This window comes from Pangasianodon hypophthalmus, chromosome 11 (genome assembly GCF_027358585.1).
Source record: "Pangasianodon hypophthalmus isolate fPanHyp1 chromosome 11, fPanHyp1.pri, whole genome shotgun sequence".
Lineage (NCBI taxonomy): Eukaryota > Metazoa > Chordata > Actinopteri > Siluriformes > Pangasiidae > Pangasianodon > Pangasianodon hypophthalmus.
The window spans coordinates 11,220,430-11,247,034 of record NC_069720.1 but is presented as its reverse complement, the minus strand read 5'-3'; the positions used below and the strand labels follow the sequence as shown (position 1 = coordinate 11,247,034).

The window sequence follows — 26,605 nt, the reverse complement described above, 5'->3', positions numbered from 1 at the left end:
CAGTGTGTGAGTGTAAGTTGTTTGATTTTGCCCAGGATAACCCCACTGTGGTGGTGGAAGATCTGAGGCTGTGTACGGTTAAACACTGCGAGGACATCGAGCGCCGCTTCTGCTTTGAGGTGGTTTCACCCACAAAGTGAGTGCAGCTCAACAATAATTACACTTTACACTGAACGATTAAAGTAGCGCTGGGCTGTATGACGATATACAATACAATAAAATATACTTTTCTGTAACATTGTGGACACCACTGTAAGCTTTTTTAAGATATAAATATATATATTTTTAATTTGTATTAATATTTTTTATGAACTCTTAATCTTAATTTGTTTGTAATAGTAAATAAAACGTTATCTTTTTTACTGATTATTTTTTTTTTTACAGGTTAAAAAAGTTATATAATTATTTAATAATTTTTAATTTGTTTGTAGAAATTAAACGTTTTTTAAATAACATTTTGAATTAAACTTTTAAAGTAAACATTTTGTAATTTTTTTTACAGATTTGTAAAAATTTACATTGTTTTCACTGATAAATATTTTAGATATTAAACGTCAATATTAAATTAAATATTGAATAAAATGTTTAAATTGTTTTTTTTTTTTCCTCCCGTTTAGTGTTAACTGTGTTAATTTTTATTTTGTAGATATACAGATGTTAATTAGAACGTTGGTAATTACGGAATTTAATAAGTATTAAATAAATGTTATAATCACTTTCACATTTTTAAATGCGAGAATAAGGTTTTGCTGGTGGTTTGTTAATAAACGTTTATACCGTCTTATATATACCGTTTATAGCATCTTATATGGATATTGTGAAACCGTGTGTCTGTGTGTGTCTGTCTGTGTGTGTCTGTCTGTGTGTGTCTGTCTGTGTGTGTCTGTCTGTGTGTGTGTGTCTGTCTGTCGGTGTGTCTGTCTGTGTTTACAGGAGCTGTATGATGCAGGCTGATTCTGAAAAGCTGAAACAGGCGTGGATCAGAGCCATGCAGAACAGCATTGCTACGGCCTTCAGAGACAGATCAGATGACTCAGAGGTGACTTTATTACAGATTAATCCGGTTACATGATTAGATCATTTAAGTTTTATTAAAGAGGTGGACTTTTTGAAGACAGCTAGAGAAAGTAAAGAAGAAAATTGATCTTGTTCTTGTGGCGTGAAGGTTCAGGGTAGGATTTGGGAGTTGGACACTATTAAGGGAAACTGGTCCTTTTTTTATCTGAATCAGAATGCACATTCATGAAGATCATGTGTTAGGAAAAATGTGCAACACTCACTAATTATCATAACCAAAACCAAAAAAAAAAAAAAAAAAAACTTAACCATTTGGTTGTCATACAATATCTTATGATATCAATCTTGTGATAAATTATGTCACCTTTTCTAGCATTTTCTTTTTAAACAAAAGCGACAAACTCTAATTAGAAGCAGCTGATTTGATGATAAATGTTTTACCGAACCTTAATTATTTATTATTAGAATTTTTTTAGACATAACGATTTTTTTTTTAAATGCAGCATTACTGTTTTGCTGGCAGTTGGTTAGCAAACCTGTGTTTTAAATTATGATAGATATCGTGTAAATATATGTACATTTTTAAAATTAATTTCTGTAAAAAAAATTAACTAATTTCTTATATGTCCAAAGAAAAAAAATAAAGCTGTTTCCTTGTACAAGACCTAATGAAAAACATGGACCACTGCAATACAGGATTCGTGTGATTACTGTTCTATGTGTTTGACAGAAGTTGGACAGGAAGTCGTCGCCGTCCACAGGAAGTTTGGAGTCGGACCTGAGAGAGAAGAGTCTGAAAGGAGAAGGCGCCTTACAGAAGGTCATGGCTATCGCAGGAAACAGTACGTGCTGCGATTGTGGCCAGCCAGAGCCCAAATGGGCCAGCATTAACCTGGGGATCACGCTGTGTATCCAGTGTTCCGGCATCCACAGGTATACAAACTCCAAAACACACACACGCACACACACCATCAGGATACACACCTCTCTGTGCTTCTGTCAGTCAAGTACTCATTACATGATAGTGCAGTTATAGTGAAGTCTAAACAGTAGAGACAAAAATACACAACATACAGAGACGTGATGTCTAATGTGTTATCAAATTATTGTCCCCTCTGTCATGACTTTGAGAATCTGTTATCTCTAGTTCCCATTTATAACCGTGACAAAAACCCCCACAAAACATCGTAACCACAGCTTCTCTTGAGTTTTATTTTGTATTTGCTAAGTAACTGCTAAGTAATTGCTAAGTAAAGAATAAACCACTCTGGGTCATGCTTTTACAGTACAGTACTGAGTTACTATTACTATTATTACTATTACTAAGTTACTATTTGTTTGTTACACTACCAAAAGCATAATTGTGTGTTTATAGTTACATTTAACATTGTGGAGTGTCTTTTTTTTTTTTTTTTTTTTTTTTTTTTTTTTTTAAACTTGCTGATTTGAAGATTTCTGCAGTCCATCTCTTAGACTGCAGAAGATTAATCTACACAGAGAGTAAATAAAGCAGAGTCATTGTTACCACCCCGAAGTTGATTATCTTCTAACAGCACGTCCCCAAGTGTTTCATTCCTCTTACACCACAGCAATTTGCCAACAGTTACAATTTTTATGTATTATAGAACAACTTCACACTTTTATCAACTTGTAGTTACATTTAATGCTGTGGAACGTCGGTGAAACAAGTTAGTTCCTGTTCTCACTTACATTATAGCAGCTATAAACCCTCACCAGCCTCTCTTTTCTCTCTCTCTTGAAGAAAAAAAAAATGCAGCTTGTCATGTTACAGAGAAACTGCAAAGCGTAAACTCCTCTGTCCTGAAGATTGAATAAAGTTACAGCTTTACCTCTGCCTGTTACAAAGCACTGACACTGGAGACTCCTTCCATAAATGTTAAATAAAATGTCTCCTTACAGAAACTTTGCAGTATCAGTGATTACACACATTTTTTAAAATCTGTTTATGTTGAGTGTCCAACATGCAAGTCCCTACGAATTAACTGTTGCTATAGAAATAATAACGTATTAGAACGAGTGCATTAATATAAACCTGTGATGCACATCAAACAATTTGCCCACAAGAGAGAATTTGGGAGTATGAGCAGGGTTATGGTTTAAATCATTAACAACAAATGAGCCCTGTATGTTAGGGGTGTCACACTGCTGTCAGATATTTAACTGTTTAAAACGCACTTGTATTTCTCTCTCATTAGGAGTTTAGGTGTTCATTTCTCCAAGGTGAGATCTCTGACTCTGGACACGTGGGAGCCAGAACTGCTGAAGGTGAGAAGAGAGAAAGATGAGATCACAAGCAGTGCTGACAGATGGGCGCTGGAAACAGTCGCAGTAGTTCAGTCCAGTATCACTCAAACTCACACTGTGTCCACGTCACAGCTTATCTCTCTCCCACATACACACTCAATCACAGCCATATGGGGGAAAAACAAATATTAAAGCAAAATTACCACCTAACATCAGGTTTGAGCTTCACAATGAATCTCCATTCCTTTCACCAAGACATGTAACAGAAACATCCCAACTGAAAATTTTCTGTTTAGTAACCATGGCGATTACAGTCACGATCCCTGGGTCGTCTGAGATGCAGATCAGGTCATAGGAGTTTTTTACCAGCCACTATTTATAATTAAACCCAGATTATTATTATTATTATTATTATTGAAATTTCATTAGCCTTCATTCAGTTCATTCATTCAGTGATGCCACCTCTAACACACTGTCATGATGATAGTGATTTTATTTATTTATTTATTTTATAGCTAGAAACACTACAAAGTACAATATACATTTCATTCGTATGTCACTGTTTTTCAGTTAATGTGTGAGCTTGGAAACAGCGTCATAAATCAGATTTATGAAGCTCGCAGGGAGGAGCTCGGAGCACGGAAACCACAACCAGGAGACTCCAGGTATACACTGTGATTATAGATAAGTCCATCCACATGATGATGACGTCTGTTAAAGACGGTTTAAGCACATGGATGTCAGAGAGGACATCTAGAATTCTTATATTCTGCCTGTCTCTCTGTCTGTCCCTCAGGCAGGACGTGGAGTCGTACATTAGAGCCAAGTACGTCGATCGACGGTTCATCAGAATGCCATCAGACGAAGAACTGAAGCTGAAGATCATGGCTTTGAGCGTGGAGCAGAAACGACTCAGTGACTCCTCCGAACCACAAACACGACAAGCAACACAACCCACGCGCACACAGAAAACACAACCAGAGTCCGGAGCTGCAGGTCAGTGTGACACTACACTGGTCAGTGACAAGAGAACTTTTATTTTTTATTTTTTTTTTTATCAGGTAGCATTGCAACTTAGTATAGTTTTTTTGTTTTTTGTTTTGTTTTGTTTTTTAATCATAGTTGCCCAGAAGACACATAAATGCCACAAAAATTGTAAAAACTCCTTAATCACTTTCACAAAATGTTTTTGTGAAACTCAATGCTGTAACTACAGCACATGGTACTCGTTCTGAATCCCACTCCCTGCTGAACCACACACATCGTCTGAGCTGAGATCTGGTTGTCAGTAGATCGCTTTTACAAGTCAGATTAATTAGCCTGCATGGATGACGGATGACGGATGCTATTCAGCATCAGGAACATGCGGGGATGTAGGAACAAAAAAATAAATCCAATGCATAACTGTCGTACAACTCTTCTGCTAGCACAAAATGTAAAATATGTCACTTTCGTGAAAAAATAGTCTCTAGCCAGATTGGAATATATTTTACAGAACACCACAGCTCGTAGCTGAAACACTGGCCAATGACTTGCTGACTTTTTGTAAAGGGTGAAATCACGATGTGCTACATGATCATACACTTGTTTGTTTCCTTTCAGTCTATGTTAATGCATTTAACTAACCAGCTTGCCATTAAGGACAATATGTCGATATAATATCAATATTGCAGTTAATTATTACACAATACACTCTTCTGAGATAGCGCAGGTATTTGGATATCTTTTTCTAACTATTTTTTTTTAAATAGCAGTGACAAACTGATTAGAAGGAGCTGATTTGATATGAAATTTTGTACCTTGAAAACAGCACCAGCAGCTTGATCAGGGTAAACAGAGTTTAACTTTATGCAGTCGAGAACCGAAATCACCAAAAGAATGAGTGATGAGCGAAAAATTGTGATGGTGTCCGCCATTACTCTGCGTCCTTTTTGCTTTCTCTTCCTGCTGCTATAGTTTAACTGCTTCTGTTTGACCTTCTTCACAATCTTTTCTGCTTCTTGACTAACCTCCCCATCCTCTGACCTTTTGACCTTTGCCCTGTGACCTGGTCTTTGCGTAGCTGCGAGTGACCTTGAAGTTTCCAGCGAATCTCTCTTCTGTCCTGCTGAGTTAGATTCTCTCTTCTCCTACTTTGACGCGTCTGGCCAGCGCAGTAGTAAGTACAGAGCAACTCCCGCTACGAGCTGAGCTTCACCATTCAGCACCACTCTGTCCTTTTCCTCACATTCTGACCTCTCTTTTGCTTTTTTAAACCCTTCTGTGGCTGTGGCTGTGTTCCTTCTTTGGGGTTCATTGCTCATAAACCTGGTGAAATAGCCAGAGATTTGTAAGTAAAATGACTGTTTGTGTTCCTCAGTTAAAAGTGCAGACGGTGGCATCACAAACAAAGCTGAAGGATGCCCCGGGGTTGCAGACACCAGCCAGAACCATACAGGTCAGATGCACCTATTTATAATGAATTCTGGATTCTGATTGGTCAAAATGTGTTGAGTAATTTTGCCTAACAACATCTCTGACAATAGAGCTGCAAATTGCAGAAGTTGCACTTCTTCTAATATGTTATCATTTCTATAGTAACAGCTCAGTTTATCATTTAATAAAATGCAGGTTATTAGAATCAGAAGAACGTAATAATGCCTGTCAGCTTCTTTAAATGACCATCTATCAACAAGTGATGTGTTTTAAGGGCTTAATGTTTAAGGTGTTGTGTATTTTTGTGTGAAATTTCCCTCTTGTGTGTTGTGCAGAAGTAGATGAGTCTCAGTCCTCCACATGTAGCAGTAAGGAGAAGCTGGTTTTCTCCGAGCCAAAGCAGTTCTGTCCCAACCTGCAGCTGTACTGGGCCTCATTCACACGCAGCCTCCCTGACATGGCCGAGGCTCTGGCACATGGGGCAAAGGTCAACTTTATCAACACAGAGGAAGAGAAGAGATCGCCGCTGATCATGGCTGTCCACGGAGTGAGTTATTTCATCACCTATCAAACAAACACTCTACAGGATACTGCAGATACACTCATCACGCAGGTCCTGTAAGCTCTGTAATAGCATTTTTCCACTGAACAGCATATATCGCGGGAGGTGTATCCATATCACATAGTGCTTTCTGTAAAAAAAAAAAAATAATAAATAGGAGTTATCAGGAGTTTATAAGGTGGTGATTAGTGAGGGGCACAATCAGTAAAATACTATTTGAAATCGTATTCAATTAGTATACTATTTGAGGGGGAAAAAAAAGCAAGCAAGCAAACAGACCAAAAAATAAAAAAAACAACCAAACAAACAAAAAAAACCCACCAAAACCAACCCCACCCACAGCTAAATGGCATTAAATAGCACCACACACAGTCGAGGGTGCCAGTACTTTAATAATTAAGTGAAAATGCACCAAAGCACATTTTCATGTAATAGCCGTATACACGCAAACTTAGTCGGGGTGCAAATACTTTAATCTTTATTTGAACAACAGCAAAAAATATAGAGAGAGAAAGAAGCAAACTTTTGCTTAGTAGTAGTATTACACATTCTCAACCACAGTTGGGTGTCAATTTATTTAATTTTTAGTGCAAAAATTGAAACGCAAATGTTCATGCTATAGAAGCAAACATATTTGCGGTGCCAATACTTTATTCAATACTTGAGTTTAAAAAACAAGATACAGTGAAGTGAACTTTCACTAAATAGTACCGCACACAGCCAAATGGAGTTGTGGGGTGCCAATACTTACAGTCTTTAGTGGAAATGCAGTGATGGAAGATTTCGGGTAAAGGTAGCACCCACTCAGACGCAGTCAGCAGTGCCGCTATTCTTTAAATGCAAATAGAAATGCAAAGAGGTTTGAATGTAGAATTTATCAGCTGTTTTTAAATGAAAGAAAAGCACAAATACATCTCAAATGCCATTTTACATTCTGCATGTAGGACACTACGTACTGAGCATGCAGAGTGGATAGCAAGCCATCTGGAAGGAAGATGGTGGATTGTTACTTGGCTCACAGAGCAGAAATGCAAAATTATGGTAATTAGTGACAATATTGTTCCTGTAGATTAATAAATAAAATATCTGAAACATGAAATTATAAAATAAAATTGTGACATGAAAGAACAGTCTGTGATCAGAGTGTGAACAATCATTGATAAGCACTTATTTTAGCTCCACCCACACTCCTAGGCTCAGCTCATGTTGAGCAGGTTTATGGTACCAGAGCAGGAAGCATGGGTACTCGTGTGCAGCTCAGCTCACATGGCAGTGCAAATAGTGACGACATACAGGATCATGGATTATTTCATCTTAATTCTGAGTTTTTTATTGTGTGTGTGTGTGTGTGTGTGTGTGTGTGTGTGTGTGTGTGTGTGTGTTTCTCAGGGCTCTCTGGTCACGTGTGAGTTTCTGCTCCAGAATTCAGCCAGTGTCAATCAGTGTGACAGTCAGGGCAGAGGACCACTACACCATGCCACCATCCTCGGACACACTGGGTCAGTTCTCACACACACACACACACACACACACACACACACAAAGAGGAGTGAAATAGTTGTAAAAAATAAAATAATGAATGTATAGTGAATTTGAATAAATTAGAATAAAATTGTTTAACCCAGTAACTGAGCAGAGAAATTACAAAATGTCCAGCTGTCACTGTGTGTGTGTGTGTGTGTATATATATGTATATATATGTGTATGTGTGTGTATGTGTGTGTATATATATATATATATATATATACACACACACTATATTACCAAAAGTATTCGGTCACCTGCCTTGACTCACATATGAACTTAAGTGCCATCCCATTCCTAACCCATAGGGTTCAATATGATGTCGGTCCACCTTTTGCAGCTATTACAGCTTCAACTCTTCTGGGAAGGCTGTCCACAAGGTTGAGGAGTGTGTTTATAGGAATTTTTGACCATTCTTCCAAAAGCACATTGGTGAGGTCACACACTGATGTTGGTCGAGAAGGCCTGGCTCTCAGTCTCCGCTCTAATTCATCCCAAAGGTGTTCTATCGGGTTCAGGTCAGGACTCTGTGCAGGCCAGTCAAGTTCATCCACACCAGACTCTGTCATCCATGTCTTTATGGACCTTGCTTTGTGCACTGGTGCACAGTCATGTTGGAAGAGGAAGGGGCCCGCTCCAAACTGTTCCCACAAGGTTGGGAGCATGGAATTGTCCAAAATGTTTTGGTATCCTGAAGCATTCAAAGTTCCTTTCACTGGAACTAAGGGGCCAAGCCCAACTCCTGAAAAACAACCCCACACCATAATTCCTCCTCCACCAAATTTCACACTCGGCACAATGCAGTCCGAAATGTACCGTTCTCCTGGCAACCTCCAAACCCAGACTCGTCCATCAGATTGCCAGATGGAAAAGCGTGATTCATCACTCCAGAGAACGCGTCTCCACTGCTCTAGAGTCCAGTGGCGGCGTGCTTTACACCACTGCATCCGACGCTTTGCATTGCACTTGGTGATGTGTGGCTTGGATGCAGCTGCTCGGCCATGGAAACCCATTCCATGAAGCCCTCTGCGTACTGTACTTGGGCTAATCTGAAGGTCACATGAAGTTTGGAGCTCTGTAGCAATTGACTGTGAAGAAAGTCGACGACCTCTTTGCACTATGCGCTTCAGCATCCGCTGACCCCTCTCCGTCAGTTTACGTGGCCTACCACTTCGTGGCTGAGTTGCTGTTGTCCCCAAACTCTTCCATTTTGTTATGATAAAGCTGACAGTTGACTGTGGAATATTTAGGAGCGAGGAAATTTCACGACTGGATTTGTTGCACAGGTGGCATCCTATGACAGTTCCACGCTGGAATTCACTGAGCTCCTGAGAGCGGCCCATTCTTTCACAAATGTTTGTAAAAAGAGTCTGCATGCCTAAGTGCTTGATTTTATACACCTTTGGCCAGGCCAAGTGATTAGGACACCTGATTCTGATCATTTGGATGGGTGACCGAATACTTTTGGTAATATAGTGTATGTGTATATATATATACACACATCATTGACTCTAGCATGTTTTATTTATCATAAAACATGTCATAATAGAAACTGTACTAATAGTAAAAAGATTATTATTTCTACATATATTTAATTACTATGTGCACTTTCTATGTATGATTTTATTATAACCAAAAAATAATGAATTATTATTGTTGTTGTTATTGTTACTTTTTATTATTTTTATATTTTTAGAAGTTATTTTCATACACATGGTAGCTATACAATCAAGTAGCAAAAAAAATTATTTTAAAAAGTGAGACACACAAAGAGAGTGGTTAAAAAGTGGTTCTGAGTTCCACAGTGTTGGAATAACAGAAAGAAACGTCTCCACTTTGTATTTTACAGCAGGTATTTAAGAAATAATAAAATAAGAAATCTCAACACGCTCTACTGTGTTCCTGTGTGAAAACACACTATATGGCGAAGTGTGATTAAAGTTTTTTTTTCTCATCTTCTGCCTTAGACAAGTGTGTTTATTCCTGAAGCGTGGAGCCAATCAGAATGCAGCGGACATCGAAGACAAAACGCCGCTGTCCATTGCAGTGGAAGCGGCTAATGCAGATATCGTAACGCTGTGAGAGACATAGCACAAACATTTTTATACTTCTATTTAGATTTCAGTTTCCTTTAAATCATGTTTGCACAGTTGAGTTTCTGTTTATCGTTTAATTGGAATTATAACCAATCATGGATTGCTGACTCTGTGCCGTCTTTTCTCCTCAGGCTGCGATTGGCCAAGATGAATGAAGAGATGCGAGAGTCGGAGGGACCATACACGGGTCTAACAGGTCAATATTCCTCTAACAGTCCCACTGAGATCCAGTACAGGAAGTGTATCGAAGAATTTATTTTCTTACAGCTCGGAGACTCCTGACAGTCTCGTATTTCTTAATAACCATGCTGCTGTGAAATTCTGGGTTCTTGATTTTCTTAATTTTCTAGAACAGCAGCTCTGACAGTAGTGCAGCTGCAAATCACAGGTTTACATTAATGCACTCGTTATTGTTTCTATAGTAACAGCTCATTCACAGGGACTTGTACAGCCGACTCTCCGCATAAACAGATTAAAGAAAACTATGATATGGTGAAGTTTTCTGTAAGGAGACATTTATTTAAGAGAGTCTCCAGTGTCAGAGTTTTGTCAGTCAGAGGTAATGCTGTAACTTTGTGACATATTTTCTGACATCTTGAGGCAAGAGGAGTTCACGTTTTCCTGTTTCTCAGTAACAAAAAAAAATGACAAGCTGCAGGTTTTTTTTTTGTCTTAACTTCGAGAGAGAGAGAAAAAAGAGGCTGGTGAATGAACGACTGTTTATAGCTGCTGTGATGGCAGTGAGAACAGGAACTACGACCTGGATTGTAGTTAACACTACTTTGTTTACGCATATCGGAGAAGCGGTAACGAGTGGCATTGTTCACATACTCGCCTGCGTACTTCATGTACATCGGGAAGATTCACTAGATAACACGTCACTGCAAAAGCATCCCAGTTTCCAAGTGGAACTGTAAAATATTTAGAGATTTTAAGCACAATGATGTTAAACACACTGATGAACTGTTTCTCTTAATGTTCTGCAGTCATCGTGATTGTTGTCATGAGCTGTGTCTCAAATCGAAAACTTTTTGATTAGCCTTTACATTCAAAAAGATTTACTAGAAGATCCAGAAGACTGGTCCAGAAACAGACCTTTCTATAGGTTTGATTGCAACATGAGAGGTTTTTAAAATTCAAACTCTAACCATTACATTAAAACTGGTTAGTGTTAGTACTCGATACTAACTGGGTGATACGAGGATATAATATCGATATCATGACAAAGTAGGTCACGATACACTTTTCTGACATACAGTATTGCAGGTATTTCTAACATTTATTTTCACAACAGCAATGACAAACTCTGATTGGAAGCAGCTGATTTGATGTTAAAATTTTGAACTGTACTTTTTCTATTCACTTATTTTTTATTTATTTTTTTTACTAGTAAAAATTATTCAAATTATTAGAATTTATTTATTTTAATAAATTATTTTTAAATTTATTTAGAATTTATAATTTTACATTTATTTTTCAGTTGAAATTAATTTATTGTTGTAGACATTGTATGCAAACAACTTTTGTGGATATATACATTGGGGTCCAAAACTCTGGAACCACACTGAAAATTTGGGATTTTTTTTCACTTAAAATTGGAAATAAACAGAAGGATTTAGAATTTTAAAATATTTAAAACAAAGAATGAAACTGTTCAGTATCTTGAATATTTAATATTCAAGATTCTGCACTATTTCTAGGTCACTAAATGTAAGCAAATTTGTAATATTGATCTTGTTAACTGCTTTGTACAAAAGGTCAGATTTTCCTCATGCCTAGTCTCTGCTGTTGAAGCATGGACTTGATCTGTAATGGACTTGATCTAAATGGATCATAAGGTTTTGCACAGACTTGTGGAGTCCATGCCAGCTCGAGTGCACAGTCATTAAAGCGAAAAGGGGACAAACCAAATACTAAGAAACTCTGAAATTCATGTTTCAGAGATTCTATTTTTCACTCAAGTTGTTGTCAGTAACATAATTTGTAACGAAATTGTTGGATTAAATTAGAAAATAATGCAAAATAGAAGCATTTTAGCTAGTGCGCTCAGATTTTTGAACCCCACTGTATTTTTTTTTTATGCAACACTAATCATATTGTAGAAGGGTATTGTGATATGGTATTTTTGTCGTATCGCCCATCCTTTGTTAGTCCTCAGCGTCTAGAACAGTGCATAAGTATGTGATTTGAGACACAACACTAGTTTTTGTCAGTTGCGGTCACATGGTGATATCCTGCCCCGCTGTTTACGCTGGTATTGCTGCATGCGGACACGAAGCGGTAATTTCTAAGCAACACTCCAAACGACTGCAGAATACATGTGACAGCCGTCTTGCGTGCATGTGCACATAGTTAAAATTAACATCAAAATGAACTATAAACAGATAAAAAGTGCAAAGTCTAAATAAAAATTATAATTGTTGTTAAATTGCTGTGAGGAAGAACACTGGGACGTGCGGTGGTAACAGTATCTCCGCTTCATCTCAGCACACAGTCGCACACAGGTGATTATTTACACACAGTTTGTGTTTGTTTAGTCCCGGATTTCTGCAGAATAACTCCATTAAAGCACTACAGACATGAGGATGAAGATACAGGTTATACAGTGCCATGACACGTTAACGTCAAGCACTTTGTGTTAATGCAGTCATTAATGCTGGTAAAAACATTCCTGAGTTATTTCATTTAGAGCTGCAACTATTTCTAGATCTCTGTTTAGATCTGTTTTATATACATTAAATCATCTTCACCGCTCAGCTGTAAATGTGTCATTTTATCATTTTGTAAATTCTGCTCTTTATCCTGAGCAGCACGGAACACACACCACACACAGTGTCTTATTACACCTGAAATCATTTTTAAAACTAATTTATGTAGTTATTTAGTTACTTATTTTTATGGCAAGTGATCTTTGCATACTTTTTTTTGTGAAATATTAGTGTGTATATATAAATATAAATAATATATTTATTTATTAGAGGCTATTTAAGACAGTTGAATGTACATTATGTATATGTATTATATGCAAAAAGAAATTGTGGTAAACACAAACTGTTAGTTTTATGTGCCTGATTAATTATAATAGTGCAGATTAAACACAGTAGAGGAGTGTGCGCGTGTGTGCGCGCGTGTGTGCGCGCGTGTGAGCGCGTGTGTGCGCGCGTGTGCGCGCGTGTGTGCGCGCGTGTGTGCGCGCGTGTGTGCGCGCGTGTGTGTGTGTGTGTGTGTGTAAAACCACTTTATAAAAATTAGAAAATGGGTTTAATAGGTATGTGTGCATATATGCTTGTCTATTCATTGCATTTATGTTTATTTTTTTATAAATCCCCATTCATTCTGACACTGACGCTAACACATGCTGTGTTTGAGATTTCTGTACTAATATTTCTTCTTTGCTGCACTTTATTTTGTGATTAGTGAGTGACAAACAAACCCTTTAATATTTAAGATCCAATAAACATGTCTGTTTCTCTACACACTTCCTCTACTTCTCCTTTTTTTTCCTCTCTGCTGATTGGCTGATGAGCTCTGAGAGCCCAGGTATGACTTCTTCTCCATTTTCCACCTTTCACCTTGTTTTACCAGCTTTTGCTTCTGCAGATTGCATCTGTCCCATTTCCTTTTTAACAGATGTCTATACATACTTTATTTATTTGTTTGTTTGTTTGTTTGTTTAATTGTTTAATTGTTTGTTTGTGTTCCTCAGGTGATGAAACATACCAGGACATTTTCCAGGATTTCTCTCAGATGGCATCAGATGATCCAGATAAACTCCATCGCTTCTGATATTGAGATATGTTTGCTCCTGCTTTTATCATGCAGCACGATTAAGGGTTTTTCCTCATTACATCTGAAACATTTTGATGTATTTTAAATTTCCCAAAATACAGAAACGACACCAAAGATAATTTTTTTACAGCAAAGTAAGAGGTATAACTGATGATGTACTGATCCGTTCTGAGACACAAGTGTAAATATTTGTCTCTACATTATTCCTGCATGATCTCAGTTTTATTTTACTTTGTATTTAAACTCCTGCCTTTTTCATATTCTCTTTTTGTCACGTTGTTGGAAGTTTGGTGTCATTTTTGGGAGAATCACTCAGTGTGTGTGGGCTTTAATTAGTTCTGTATGAATTATAGAATGTAATGTACTATTTGTTTCATGTTAATGTTATAGCCATATATTGGATTATATTTCTTTTTGTTCTTTGTTTGTAGCGACATTGTGTTTTGAGGAGTGTTGCACGTTTTCCTTTTTAAAATCATATCGTGATTTTCAGTTCAGTTTCACTTCAGTTCATCATCATGGCCTGTTTTTATTTTAAATTATTTATTTATTGTTTTTCTCACCATACCAATACGTTCTGAGAGGTTTTTTTTTTTGTTTCATTGGATTTTTTTTTTTTTAGTTATTAAACTCTCAGAGGATCAGCGAGGAGCTCTCACTTTTATTTTAGCACTTTTATGATCTGATTTTATTTATATATATATATATATATATATATATATATATATATATATATATATATATATATATATATATATATGTATACACACACGCACGCATATATATATATATATATATATATATATATATATATATATATATATATATATATATATATATATATATATATATATATTATTTCTGATTTGAATTTGTATTAGTATTATATTTATTTTTTTTTATTTATTTTTTTTTTTTATTTATTTTTTTTTTTTAAGTGTCTTTCGGAACCTGGTGCTTCTGCGTAGTTAAACTTGAGTCAAATTTAATTTAAAAAATTAAATGAACTTTAGCTCGATGATGGAACTCGGTTTTTATCAGATATTATTCCACAGCGAGGCACAGGAGTCTGAGTATTAAACATATTACATTTATACTAACGGAATTTATTAGCAGTGTTCTGAATATATTTCAATTAATTGAGGGCTTCAGTGCAAGACTATAGAAGTAAAGTTCACACAATAAACAGGTGTAAAATATGGATTTTATGCAAATGAGATGCAAATCTCTCTCTGCTTTCCTCAGTTTATTTTTTGTCTTTGCTCTCTTCCATGTTTTACTTTTCTTAAAATTGTTAGCAGAAATATTAATTTTCTTTGATACTGTCTCTTAAACTGTCTTTTTCTTTTTTCCTTTCTCATTTTCTTCTTCCTTTGTTCCTTTCTGTTTTAACTCATTTATTATTCCTCCATCACTAAGTGATATATATTATATTATATTTTCAGATTGTCCACCTGTGCGTCCAGCCGAGGACGCTCTTTAGATCAATAACTTCAAAATGAGTGGTTGAATGTTCGTGGGATTTACATGCAATTATGATTGTAACCAGCAGGTGAACTGATGAGATTTTGGTATTGATACAAACAGGATCAAGGTCACAGCAAGGTCAAATGCGTGAAGTAGTTTTCTTCAGTCACTTCTTATCTGTTTGACTGTATCTGAATTCAGACACACAGACTAGACACAAGAAGGACTAGACTTGTTGGCAGTGGAGGCATCCACATTCTACTTGTTTCCCTTCATCTCTTTCTCACTTCCTTTCATTCTTTTTTTCTTTTTGTCTGTCCCTCCTTTTCTTTCTGCCTTTATTACCTTTTTCCTTTCTCTTTCTTTTTTCTTTCTTTGTTCCTTTCATTTTACTTCATTTTCCATTTTCCTCTCTCTCTCTCTCTCTCTCTCTCTCTCTCTCCCTCCCTTCACCTGGATTAGCTCGTCATTAGAATTAAACTGAATTGTATAATGCTCAGTGTAGACGTGTGCATGTTTTAAATCTGCATCATGTTTTTGTTTTTGATGTAAATGATGTACATAAATGTGCTTTATCTGCTTAAATATGAAATGGTGGTACTTTAAATGAACAGTTCTGTGGTTTTATTATTGTGATGATTAGCTTCCTGCAGATGCTGAGGTTCAGTTGTGGAAGAAGCTGTATGATTCTGTATGATTTTTATATAAAGCATTTTATTCTCCTGGCCATAATGATGCAGTGTTTAATTATTATTATTAGGGGATCGAGCCCTGAAGGTGCCTAGCACCCTATTGTTATTCTATGTTTTCTTCTTCTGGCTAGGGTGTCTATGGCAGCCCATAGAACCTTCTGGTAAAAAGTTGTGAAATTTTTAAGGAACATTCTGACTAAATTTGGGTGAAGTGCTGCCAACGCTCTAGCACCACCATCGCGTCAAATTTGGGCCTACTTTGGAAATCCATTTATGGTCATAACTTTCGAACCATGTGTCCAAAATTTGAAAGGGAATCCCTAGATGCCCTGGGTCCGGCCGAGTTTACTGCACCCTATGACATCAATTTCCGCCTAATTAGCTTTTTTAATAGTCCAAAGGGTTTGTCCGTAATGGGCCAACAAATCTGTTGGCGAAGCCGCCAAACAGGAAGTGAGGCTGCATCTCAGCAACAACTTTGCGCACTGACACAAAACTTGGTTGGCATCTTCAGGACCATGACCTGAGGCTATGCAACAATGTTTGTGATAGCGCCACCTACTGGTCAAAAGTTACAATAACATGCCTAAAATGCTTACATCGAACTGCCATTTTTGCTGCTCCTTCTACAAATTTTGTCCAATCTTCACATCATCTTGAGACCTGTCTATCAAAATTCCTTTGATAACGTTTGTTCAATCAAACCTGTTCTCCTGAAACACACCGGCACATAGAAAAACAGGATGTGAAGGTGTATCTCAGCAATGCATCTACATATCATCACAAAACTTGAGTATCTGCAGGACCATGCCCTGAATGTATCCAAGAAGTTTTGTGACTCTGCCACCTTGTGGTCAACAACTGTAACAACTTTCATTCTTTTCCTTCTATCTTTTGAAGTGTTTGTGATAAATGAACAGTTAATTTTTCCTATAATTCCCCGGACTATGCAGAAGTGAACGCACACCAACATCTGAAATTCATGTGTCCCATCTATCCAGTCATCCATCCTCCCACACACTAACCCACCCATCCAGCAGGTGGGTGATTGTAACCAGCAGGTGAACTGATGAGATTTTGGTATTGATACAAACAGGATCAAGGTCACAGCAAGGTCAAATGCGTGAAGTAGTTTTCTTCAGTCACTTCTTATCTGTTTGACTGTATCTGAATTCAGACACACAGACTAGACACAAGAAGGACTAGACTTGTTGGCAGTGGAGGCATCCACATTCTACTTGTTTCCCTTCATCTCTTTCTCACTTCCTTTCATTCTTTTTTTCTTTTTGTCTGTCCCTCCTTTTCTTTCTGCCTTTATTACCTTTTTCCTTTCTCTTTCTTTTTTCTTTCTTTGTTCCTTTCATTTTACTTCATTTTCCATTTTCCTCTCTCTCTCTCTCTCTCTCTCTCTCTCTCTCTCTCCCTCCCTTCACCTGGATTAGCTCGTCATTAGAATTAAACTGAATTGTATAATGCTCAGTGTAGACGTGTGCATGTTTTAAATCTGCATCATGTTTTTGTTTTTGATGTAAATGATGTACATAAATGTGCTTTATCTGCTTAAATATGAAATGGTGGTACTTTAAATGAACAGTTCTGTGGTTTTATTATTGTGATGATTAGCTTCCTGCAGATGCTGAGGTTCAGTTGTGGAAGAAGCTGTATGATTCTGTATGATTTTTATATAAAGCATTTTATTCTCCTGGCCATAATGATGCAGTGTTTAATTATTATTATTAGGGGATCGAGCCCTGAAGGTGCCTAGCACCCTATTGTTATTCTATGTTTTCTTCTTCTGGCTAGGGTGTCTATGGCAGCCCATAGAACCTTCTGGTAAAAAGTTGTGAAATTTTTAAGGAACATTCTGACTAAATTTGGGTGAAGTGCTGCCAACGCTCTAGCACCACCATCGCGTCAAATTTGGGCCTACTTTGGAAATCCATTTATGGTCATAACTTTCGAACCATGTGTCCAAAATTTGAAAGGGAATCCCTAGATGCCCTGGGTCCGGCCGAGTTTACTGCACCCTATGACATCAATTTCCGCCTAATTAGCTTTTTTAATAGTCCAAAGGGTTTGTCCGTAATGGGCCAACAAATCTGTTGGCGAAGCCGCCAAACAGGAAGTGAGGCTGCATCTCAGCAACAACTTTGCGCACTGACACAAAACTTGGTTGGCATCTTCAGGACCATGACCTGAGGCTATGCAACAATGTTTGTGATAGCGCCACCTACTGGTCAAAAGTTACAATAACATGCCTAAAATGCTTACATCGAACTGCCATTTTTGCTGCTCCTTCTTCAAATTTTGTCCAATCTTCACATCATCTTGAGACCTGTCTATCAAAATTCCTTTGATAACGTTTGTTCAATCAAACCTGTTCTCCTGAAACACACCGGCACATAGAAAAACAGGATGTGAAGGTGTATCTCAGCAATGCATCTACATATCATCACAAAACTTGAGTATCTGCAGGACCATGCCCTGAATGTATCCAAGAAGTTTTGTGACTCTGCCACCTTGTGGTCAACAACTGTAACAACTTTCATTCTTTTCCTTCTATCTTTTGAAGTGTTTGTGATAAATGAACAGTTAATTTTTCCTATAATTCCCCGGACTATGCAGAAGTGAACGCACACCAACATCTGAAATTCATGTGTCCCCAAAACCCACCCATCCATCTATCCAGTCATCCATCCTCCCACACACTAACCCACCCATCCATCCATCCGTCCATCTATCCAGTCATCCATCCTCCCACACACTAACCCACCCATCCATCCATCCGTCCATCTATCCAGTCATCCATCCTCCCACACACTAACCCACCCATCCATCCATCCGTCCATCTATCCAGTCATCCATCCTCCCACACACTAACCCACCCATCCATCCATCCGTCCATCTATCCAGTCATCCATCCTCCCACACACTAACCCACCCATCCATCCATCCGTCCATCTATCCAGTCATCCATCCACCCACCCACTCACCCACCCATCCATCCATCCGTCCATCTATCCAGTCATCCATCCACCCACCCACTCACCCACCCATCCATCTATGCAGTCGTCCATCTTCCCACACACTAACCCACCCACCCTTCCACCCATCTATCCAGTCATCCATCCTCCCACACACTAATCCATCCATCCATCCATCCTTCCTTTGATTAAAGCTGAATAATTGTGATTTTTTTAAATCAAGGATTAAATGCAGAAAGAAAGGGACACAATTCCATGTTCTTTTGTTAACATGTGAAACACTAGTTATATTTTTTACATTTGAGTTTGAATTTAGGGGTGTTCACACTTTTTATAGTCAGGGATGTCTTTAACTGTAATAAAAAAAATCCACAGACCATCTCAGTATTATTCAAACCAGTATAAATCAGAAAAAGAAATAAAAACACAGAGCCCCTGGCTTTGCTTCACGGAAGCCAGTATAAAGTGGTTTTATTGCTTTAGTTCAGCAGGTAGCTGCCTGCTCCACTCTGAAGCTGAGGTTTCAGCACTCACAGCTTTGGGCCACTAGATGGCAGAATGTGCAACGACTTGTTACAGAAATTCATCTCGCCCGCTTTTTTCTGACACTGCTGGCATTCTGAGAGCAAACCTGTGTTCATCTGAACTATATCAATAACCTCTATTAATTAATCAATGACTTTAATTAATCAAAAACTTCAAGTAATTAAGCAGGCCTAATAAACTTTCATTTAAAAAATAATTAATTAAAAATAATTGATTAAGTAGAGACATATTGTTTCTGGTATTTAATCTGATCTCAGATCTGCTGACACACACACACACACACACACACACACACACACAGCCTTCACGTGCTGCGGGGATGATCCTGCTTCTCACTTCTGGGGTGCTTATGACGATGTCGCGTTCACGTGCTTTGTTGTCGGAAAGAATCAAACATGGACGACGCCAGGTCCATTCATCCATATTTTTTTCTTTTTTTTAAATTTTACTTTTATTTTGAATATGGTATTTTCAAAGTGTAAAAATTCTCAAGGTGTAAAAAGGTGTACAACATGCAGAATGGTTGCTGATGTACATAAATGAATACGAGCAAAACGGAAGCGCTAACAATTAGCTGCGTTTAGAAACATGAACAAAGCCTGTCATTCAGTCCAGAAACTGTCCTCTCCTCTGGCGCACAGTGCCAGCCAATCAGATTGAAGCTTTTCTGCTGCCGTACCAGGTGCTGAAATGATGTCACAGCCAATCAGATTTTTTCACATTATATTTTATTTGTCTGGACCGGGGTTCGAATCCCACTCAGTGCGACTCTCAAATATTGTTTCACATATGCTTTTGCATTATAATCACAAAGACAGATATGTACCACACAATTCTGAAATAATAACAATGCATTAGTATTGCAGTGTGGTTTAAAATGTTTTCTGTGTTTGATGGCCAAAGTATTGTTAATAATTGATTAATGTTGACATGCAAATAGAGTTCAAATATTTATTCATCAAATGTGCAACATAGAATAAATCTCTGACCACTACGTCAACATTGACCCATTACAAATATCACAACAGTTTTATACTCTTATTACTTCTTCATTTTTACAAAATGTCAACAATTGAAATAAAACATTTTTATTTTTACTAAAGTAATAATAGTATACATCTATTATGTTATATCTGCAATGTAAATGAGAATTTTAAATAAGGTTTTACTCTAATATAATGAATTCCACTGTTGAATGCATATGGTTTATTGAGCGATGGGACTCTTAAGTTAACATACCAGTTAAATGTGTGCAATATAACAGAGTAAATAATGAATCCTGCAAACAGAGCCACACTACACCAAGCAATTAGTGTTTACCTTTTTTATTATTATTATTATTATTATTATGTGCATTTTAAACACATCAGTAGAGCAGTGAAAACCAAAAGCAATAATAGTGAAGAAACGCATAGACACACAAGTCTGCTCATATATACATTATATATACACACATATTAATATAAACCTAATTACACTGTAAAATAAAGTAAAAAAATATATCTACATTAGTTAAACAGTCACCACAAGTGAAAGATAAAAGCAAAAGATATATCTTACAGGAGGTGACCCTAGCCATAGACTCATGGATTCCAGCTCTGTCTTCATCCAGATCCTCTGCGGATGGGAACACTTCCACTGGCGGACATCATGATCGTAGCCAGGAGGTTGTGGAGGAGGGCATCTTAGGAAGGGCTGATGTGCCTGACTGTGACTGAAATAAAAAGACAAAAGAATAAAGATTTTCTAACTACAGCTACAGACATGGACTACGGTCATCACTCTTGCCTGGTAACAAAGCCGCAAATTAATCATTCTTACTTTGACCTGTCTGTTGCAGAGGCGGTGGGCTGCACACTGAAGAACCAAGGGGAGAGGAGAATGGCTCTGGAAATACACAGACAAATAATAATTTAAAAAGCCGTTCTAACTTCTTGATAAGAAAAGACATTAAACAAAGAAGAACAACTACATTCATGATACAGATAAGTGCACAACTACAATCTTACCATGTGATGCCTCAGCTGTGCGTGGGACACTATGTGAAGTGATCTCTGAAGATGAGAGATTTTCTAAAAAGATGGATAAACAATCCATTATAAAATTAGAACAGATTCAACACAACATAATGCTTTCATTATTCCAGTCAAGTGCAATACACCCTTACCATCTTTGCCACATTCCTCAAAACTAAGTGTCCTGCACGCTGGAGAGCTGTCTGTGATGCTGCTGTCTCCTGAACAGAGAACCATTCCTCTATTAGCAATTATCTGTGTAAGAGGTGAGGGATTATATAAATATTAATTGTAATTTTAAATGCTAAACAGTTATGATGCACAATGTAAATTTAGGTGAACATAAAAAACCTGACATAAAACACACCTGTAGTTGAAACCGTTCTCTCAGTGTGTGTGGAACGTGATTGTTCTGGCTCTTTAGGAAGGGGCACAGGCGATTTCAGAGCTGGCAAGACTGGTTTTAAAAGGAAATGATGCAAAAACAAAGAAGAACAAAAAGATCAGCACCTCAGTAATCGAGACAAATGTTTGAATAGATGGGCAGAATTATAATGTATTTACCATCAACTGGTTCCTTTCTAGTGTCAGCGGGTGGTAATGGAGAGGGCAGCAGATGGTACTGCAAGATACAAAATCTTGTCATTTGTGTTAATAAAAGGTTCAAATTACCCTACTGTTACTTCACCTGATTATCTTAGTACTATAAATTAAAAGGATACATTATTCCTGCTCAAGGAGTGTCACAATCATTTCAAACTGAAGCAAGGGATGTTAAAGGGCAAAATGCAAGTACATGCATTTCATCATATGTTAGTAGACAGAAATATTTAAGACTTAACAAAAAAAAAAAAAAAAAAAAAAGAGTACTTACCCTGACTGTGGCTGGTATCAGTTCATCATGGTCGGAGAATCAGTTCATAACCCCTTAGACAACTAATATATTGCCAACGGCACACACATTTGTTAGTGATACATGGCCAGAACATGGCCAAAACACTGACTTGGAGAGCATTTTATCTCACAATTCAATAGAATTGTGCTCCAGTGCTGAGTTTAATGTGGATTGTCTCAGTTCAGCAGCTGAGGGTGATGGTGATGATGGTGGTGATGATGATGGTGGTGGTGGAGCTAGTTGTAACACCCAAAACATTAAAATATATAACACATTTATAAAACATATGACAGAAAATGATTTGGAACACAGTCAATTCATTACATGCAGTCAGTCCAGACAGAAATACTTACACTGCACCCGTGGCTTGGAGGGGGAGATGTTCAGCATTGCACTCTCCAACTCATCATCTTCATCCATCTCTGCGTTGGTGAAAGACAAGAATTAGTGGGTTGCATTTTCACTGTACTTGGATTTCGTAAATCTATACCTCTGCGTTAACTGAAGCATAACATACGTGGAATATAATACAACTGCAAGTTATGTTGTTGTTTATACTAATTGACACAATGGCAAACATTTCCTTCAGAATAGCAAATAAAGAAAATAAACAACTGACCCATGGGCTCAGATGTGGCAGTCGAGGCAAGCACGGGCGGACGGGCTGACTGCTGCTAATTCCGCAGGTACTGCTGCAGTTTGTACGTCCGTGTCCCTGGGACACAGGCTAAACCCATTATGAAGGAAGCATAACCATCAGCCCTGCTGTTCCAAATCTCCCGCCATGTACTCTTCCTACGAGCTCCGAAACCAACCAGCTGGTCACCCTCTGATGAGGATGTTGGTGCAGCTGGAATTTTGGACACATAGCTAAGAAGAGACTGGATTTCCTCAAAGCTGTGGGCATAACTGACAAAGGACAACAGACTGTTATTGCTGTGCATCTCTGCCATAAAGACTCCTGCAAAGACTTCCTGCTCAAGGTCTTTCATCAGGTAGATGGTGTACCCCATGTCATTTTCAAGGAGCCACTGGAAGGACTTCCCCTTGTATTTGCCAAACTGCAGGATGTATTCACCAAAAACTTCGCTCCGGTCCGAGATGTCACCTCGGACTGGTTACCAGTCAAATTTAGAATTATTTTTAAAATTTTAACTTTTGTTTCTAAATCTCTGCATAATCAAGCCCCATCATATCTCTCTGAGGCAATCTCTACTCATAAACCAAATAGGTCCCTAAGATCCAGTAATCTTTGTCTCCTCTCTGTCCCTAGATCGAGGTTCCATTGCAGAGGTGATCGAGCCTTCGATGTTGCCGGTCCTATTCTATGGAACAAAGTACCAGCTTCTATTAGAGCTGCGCCCTCTTTGCCAGTATTTAAATACCAGCTTAAAAAAGATCTTTTGTCAATAGCTTTTACCTAGCCATGTCAATTGTATTGCTATATTGCGTCTTGATGTTTTGTGGTTTCTTATTTGTTTTTTAGCTGTATTGTACAGCACTTTGGATCGACCGGTAGTTGTGTGAAAGTGCTTTATAAAGAAAGAAAGAAAGAAAGAAAGAAAGAAAGAAAGTCACCTCCTCTCTGACAGACTACAGTCAGAGCATTTTGTCTGACAAGCTCCTCCTTCACTGGTGCCGACTCGTCCTGCAGAGACAGGTTATGTTTGATCAGCCTGGCCTCCTCAGTTGGCTCCTGAAGGAGATCTCCCAGCGGCCCCTTACAGAACACAACCTCAACTGTTACTGAAAAAAACACAACTTTTTTTGTGCATGATGGCCTGTAAGACAGAAAAAGCAGTATTTACTCGATGTTAGTATGTCTATTTTAAAATAAAACATTAGAATAATCAAATTCAATGTGTTTTCTGGAATGCAACTGTACATTTTGTTTTCTGACATTCAAAAAACATTACACATAAACACAGTCATGCAATCAATCAATCAATCAATCAGTAAATAAATACCCAAAAGTCACGGTCATTCATAGTTTAGCTTTTAAATCATCCAACTGTGTGTTAGAGAGCAAACACACCAACAGGGCTGAAACTAATGTAATTTTAGAATAGTGTAATAGATGTAAACTGATAAAGACTACAATAAGTTAAAATAATGGTCATGTTCATTCACAGGTCTGCTTGTAATTAACCAGTGTTAAAAGTATATCGCATCCGTAGTGGTTTAGCACTACCATTGGAAATGAATGGCAATCGGTTTAGGGCCGTTTAGCGAAACACTCCCCGGCCCGGAGAAAGTCCAGCACTCCTCCATCTCAGAAATCATCTCCTTAGTTTCCCAGTCGTAAATACGACATAAGGGTCATTCATGTGCAACTTCCTAGTGGGAAACTCGTATTTACAATAATTCCGAGAGCACGTGAAGGCAGCATCTGTCTTCCCTAATAACTGGTTCTTTCCAGCTGTGTTTTTTTTTTTTTTTTTCTCCTCAAGATCTATCTGTCCAATTTCACACCTAGGGGGAAAATGTCAAATCTAGATCCCTATTCTGAGGGAATTAGAAATCATAATCCAAAAGCATTTTTTGGAATTGAACAGTTCGAGAATTTGAGTGGCAAGTCCTCCATTAACACCCGACTACACTGAAACAAAGCAGATAGACAGGCTGTGGGGAATATCATATATATATACAGTACTGTGTAAAAGTCTTAGGCACCTTATTTTTTTTTAGTACAAACTTTGTTATAGATTTTTATTTTATTACTTCTACATTATTGATTCAGTACAAAAACTTTTTAGATTCCAAACATTAGTTTTTCAGCACAAAATTAAATGTTACAGAAAAATGTTTGTATGTCAGTAAAGAAAGCAGCAGATTACATAAGAGACACTTTTCACACAAAAACATAATGAAGGCTGCTGGGTTTTGCTGCAAAAATAAGAAGCAAGTGTGACAGTCAAAGTCTCCAGAAGAACAGTGGCTGCTTCTGCAAGATGCTCAGTAACACTTACAGCTCATTTCCTTACAAAACTGCACACACTGCAACTGAGACTACTATTTTTTTTTTTAAAGCGAAGGATCATCACACCAAATATTGACTTTGTCTCATTTATTACTGTTTACTGCTCTTTATAGTATTTTTTAAATGTAGAAACATTTAATTTTATTATTTTCGAAGGCATCTTTTCTCTACAGCATTTCTTTGCATGTGCATAAGACTAAATATATTGTCATGATATTTGACCTATTGTCAAAAATTAGGACACCCCATTAAATATTCAGTTCTTTATTAAGAAATGTCAACATGTCAATTTCTGATCTTGTTTTAATTTGTACCTGTAGATGAAAGTGATGTAATTGCATGTAAACAATGAAAAATCACTTTGTTTTCACTTATTAAACAAAAGAAATCAACAAAAATGAGTATTTCAACTGAGGAAAAAGTAGGATACCCCATGCCCTAATAGTTAGTGTTTCCCCCTTTGGCTGAAATAAAGAAGAAAGTTTCCCCCACTCCTCAATGCAGAATTCTTTCAGCTGTGTGATGTTTGAGGGTTTCTTGCATGCACAGTCTGTTTCAAATCACCCCACAGGATCCCAATGGGATTTAGATCTGGGCTTTGACTTGGCCATTCCAGAACTCTCCATTTTTTACTTTTCAGCTGGTCCTTGGAGGATTTTTCATGTTGCAAGGTCCAGTTCCACTTCAGCTTCAATTTTTTGACAGATGGTCTCACATGTTCCTCAAGCACCTTCTGATACAATGTAGAATTCATAGTGGATTCTATGATGGTGAGCTGGCCAGGTCCTGCTGCAGCAAAGCATCCCCAAACCAGAACACTTGCACCTCCATGTTTCACAGTTGGTATGAGGTTCTTTTGCTGAAATACTGTATTTGGTTTACGCCAAACATACCCTCTGTTATGGTGTCCATATAATTCAATTTTAGACTCATCTGTCCAAAGCACATTATTCCAGAAGTCTTGGCCTTTGTCTATGTGTTCTTTGGCAAACTTCAGTCTTGTCCTCATGTTTTTCTTAGACAGCAAAGGTTTCCCCCTTGCACACCTCCCATGATAATTAAAGTTGCACACCTCCCATGATAATTAAAGTTGCACACCTCCCATGATAATTAAAGTTGTGCAGTCTCTTTCTGATTGTAGATTCATGCACTTTGACATCAACTGTAGCAAGAGCTTGCTGTAGGTCCCGTGATGATATTTTAGGGTTTTTGGAGACTTCTTTAAGCATCTTGCAGTCTGCTATTTTACAGATCATTTTAAAAAGACTTTTCTTTGGTTTAATTTGTTTAGTTATATTACTTGAATCTCCCAATATTGTTAAAATGAAGATCAAATGTCCATATGCTTAACTATGTTA

The 26,605-nt window shown here is 37.6% G+C and overlaps 1 protein-coding gene and 2 long non-coding RNA genes across 6 annotated transcripts in view; 2 read left to right on the top strand and 1 right to left on the bottom strand.

Annotated features, from left to right (window-relative positions):
• The window catches only part of LOC113536755 (arf-GAP with coiled-coil, ANK repeat and PH domain-containing protein 2), a 44,061-nt gene extending 29,728 nt beyond the window's left edge, over positions 1 to 14,333 (top strand). The window contains exons 12-24 of one of the 4 annotated variants that reach the window (XM_034308792.2): positions 36 to 136; positions 934 to 1,039; positions 1,748 to 1,950; positions 3,234 to 3,303; positions 3,853 to 3,947; positions 4,079 to 4,278; positions 5,345 to 5,440; positions 5,642 to 5,719; positions 6,033 to 6,244; positions 7,649 to 7,758; positions 9,751 to 9,861; positions 10,011 to 10,075; positions 13,586 to 14,333. In XM_034308792.2, coding sequence (XP_034164683.2) covers positions 36 to 136; positions 934 to 1,039; positions 1,748 to 1,950; positions 3,234 to 3,303; positions 3,853 to 3,947; positions 4,079 to 4,278; positions 5,345 to 5,440; positions 5,642 to 5,719; positions 6,033 to 6,244; positions 7,649 to 7,758; positions 9,751 to 9,861; positions 10,011 to 10,075; positions 13,586 to 13,665 — 1,527 coding nt within the window. In that variant the 3' untranslated portion in view covers positions 13,666 to 14,333. Of the gene's footprint in view, positions 1 to 35; positions 137 to 933; positions 1,040 to 1,747; positions 1,951 to 3,233; positions 3,304 to 3,852; positions 3,948 to 4,078; positions 4,279 to 5,344; positions 5,441 to 5,641; positions 5,720 to 6,032; positions 6,245 to 7,648; positions 7,759 to 9,750; positions 9,862 to 10,010; positions 13,358 to 13,585 lie in introns of those variants that run through there. The other 3 variants (XM_053238167.1, XM_034308790.2, XM_053238168.1) reach the window with 3 other exon arrangements.
• Positions 14,334 to 14,565: 232 nt separating this feature from the next.
• On the top strand, positions 14,566 to 17,539 carry LOC128319155 (uncharacterized). Its single transcript, XR_008302585.1, has 2 exons — positions 14,566 to 15,262; positions 16,942 to 17,539. It is a non-coding gene; the product is annotated as an uncharacterized LOC128319155 (long non-coding RNA).
• Positions 17,540 to 20,192: 2,653 nt separating this feature from the next.
• On the bottom strand, positions 20,193 to 21,807 carry LOC128319298 (uncharacterized). The gene is made up of 3 exons (XR_008302750.1): positions 21,367 to 21,807; positions 21,179 to 21,244; positions 20,193 to 21,071 (listed from the first exon to the last, which is right to left on the bottom strand). It is a non-coding gene; the product is annotated as an uncharacterized LOC128319298 (long non-coding RNA).
• Between the last annotated feature and the right edge of the window lie 4,798 nt (positions 21,808 to 26,605).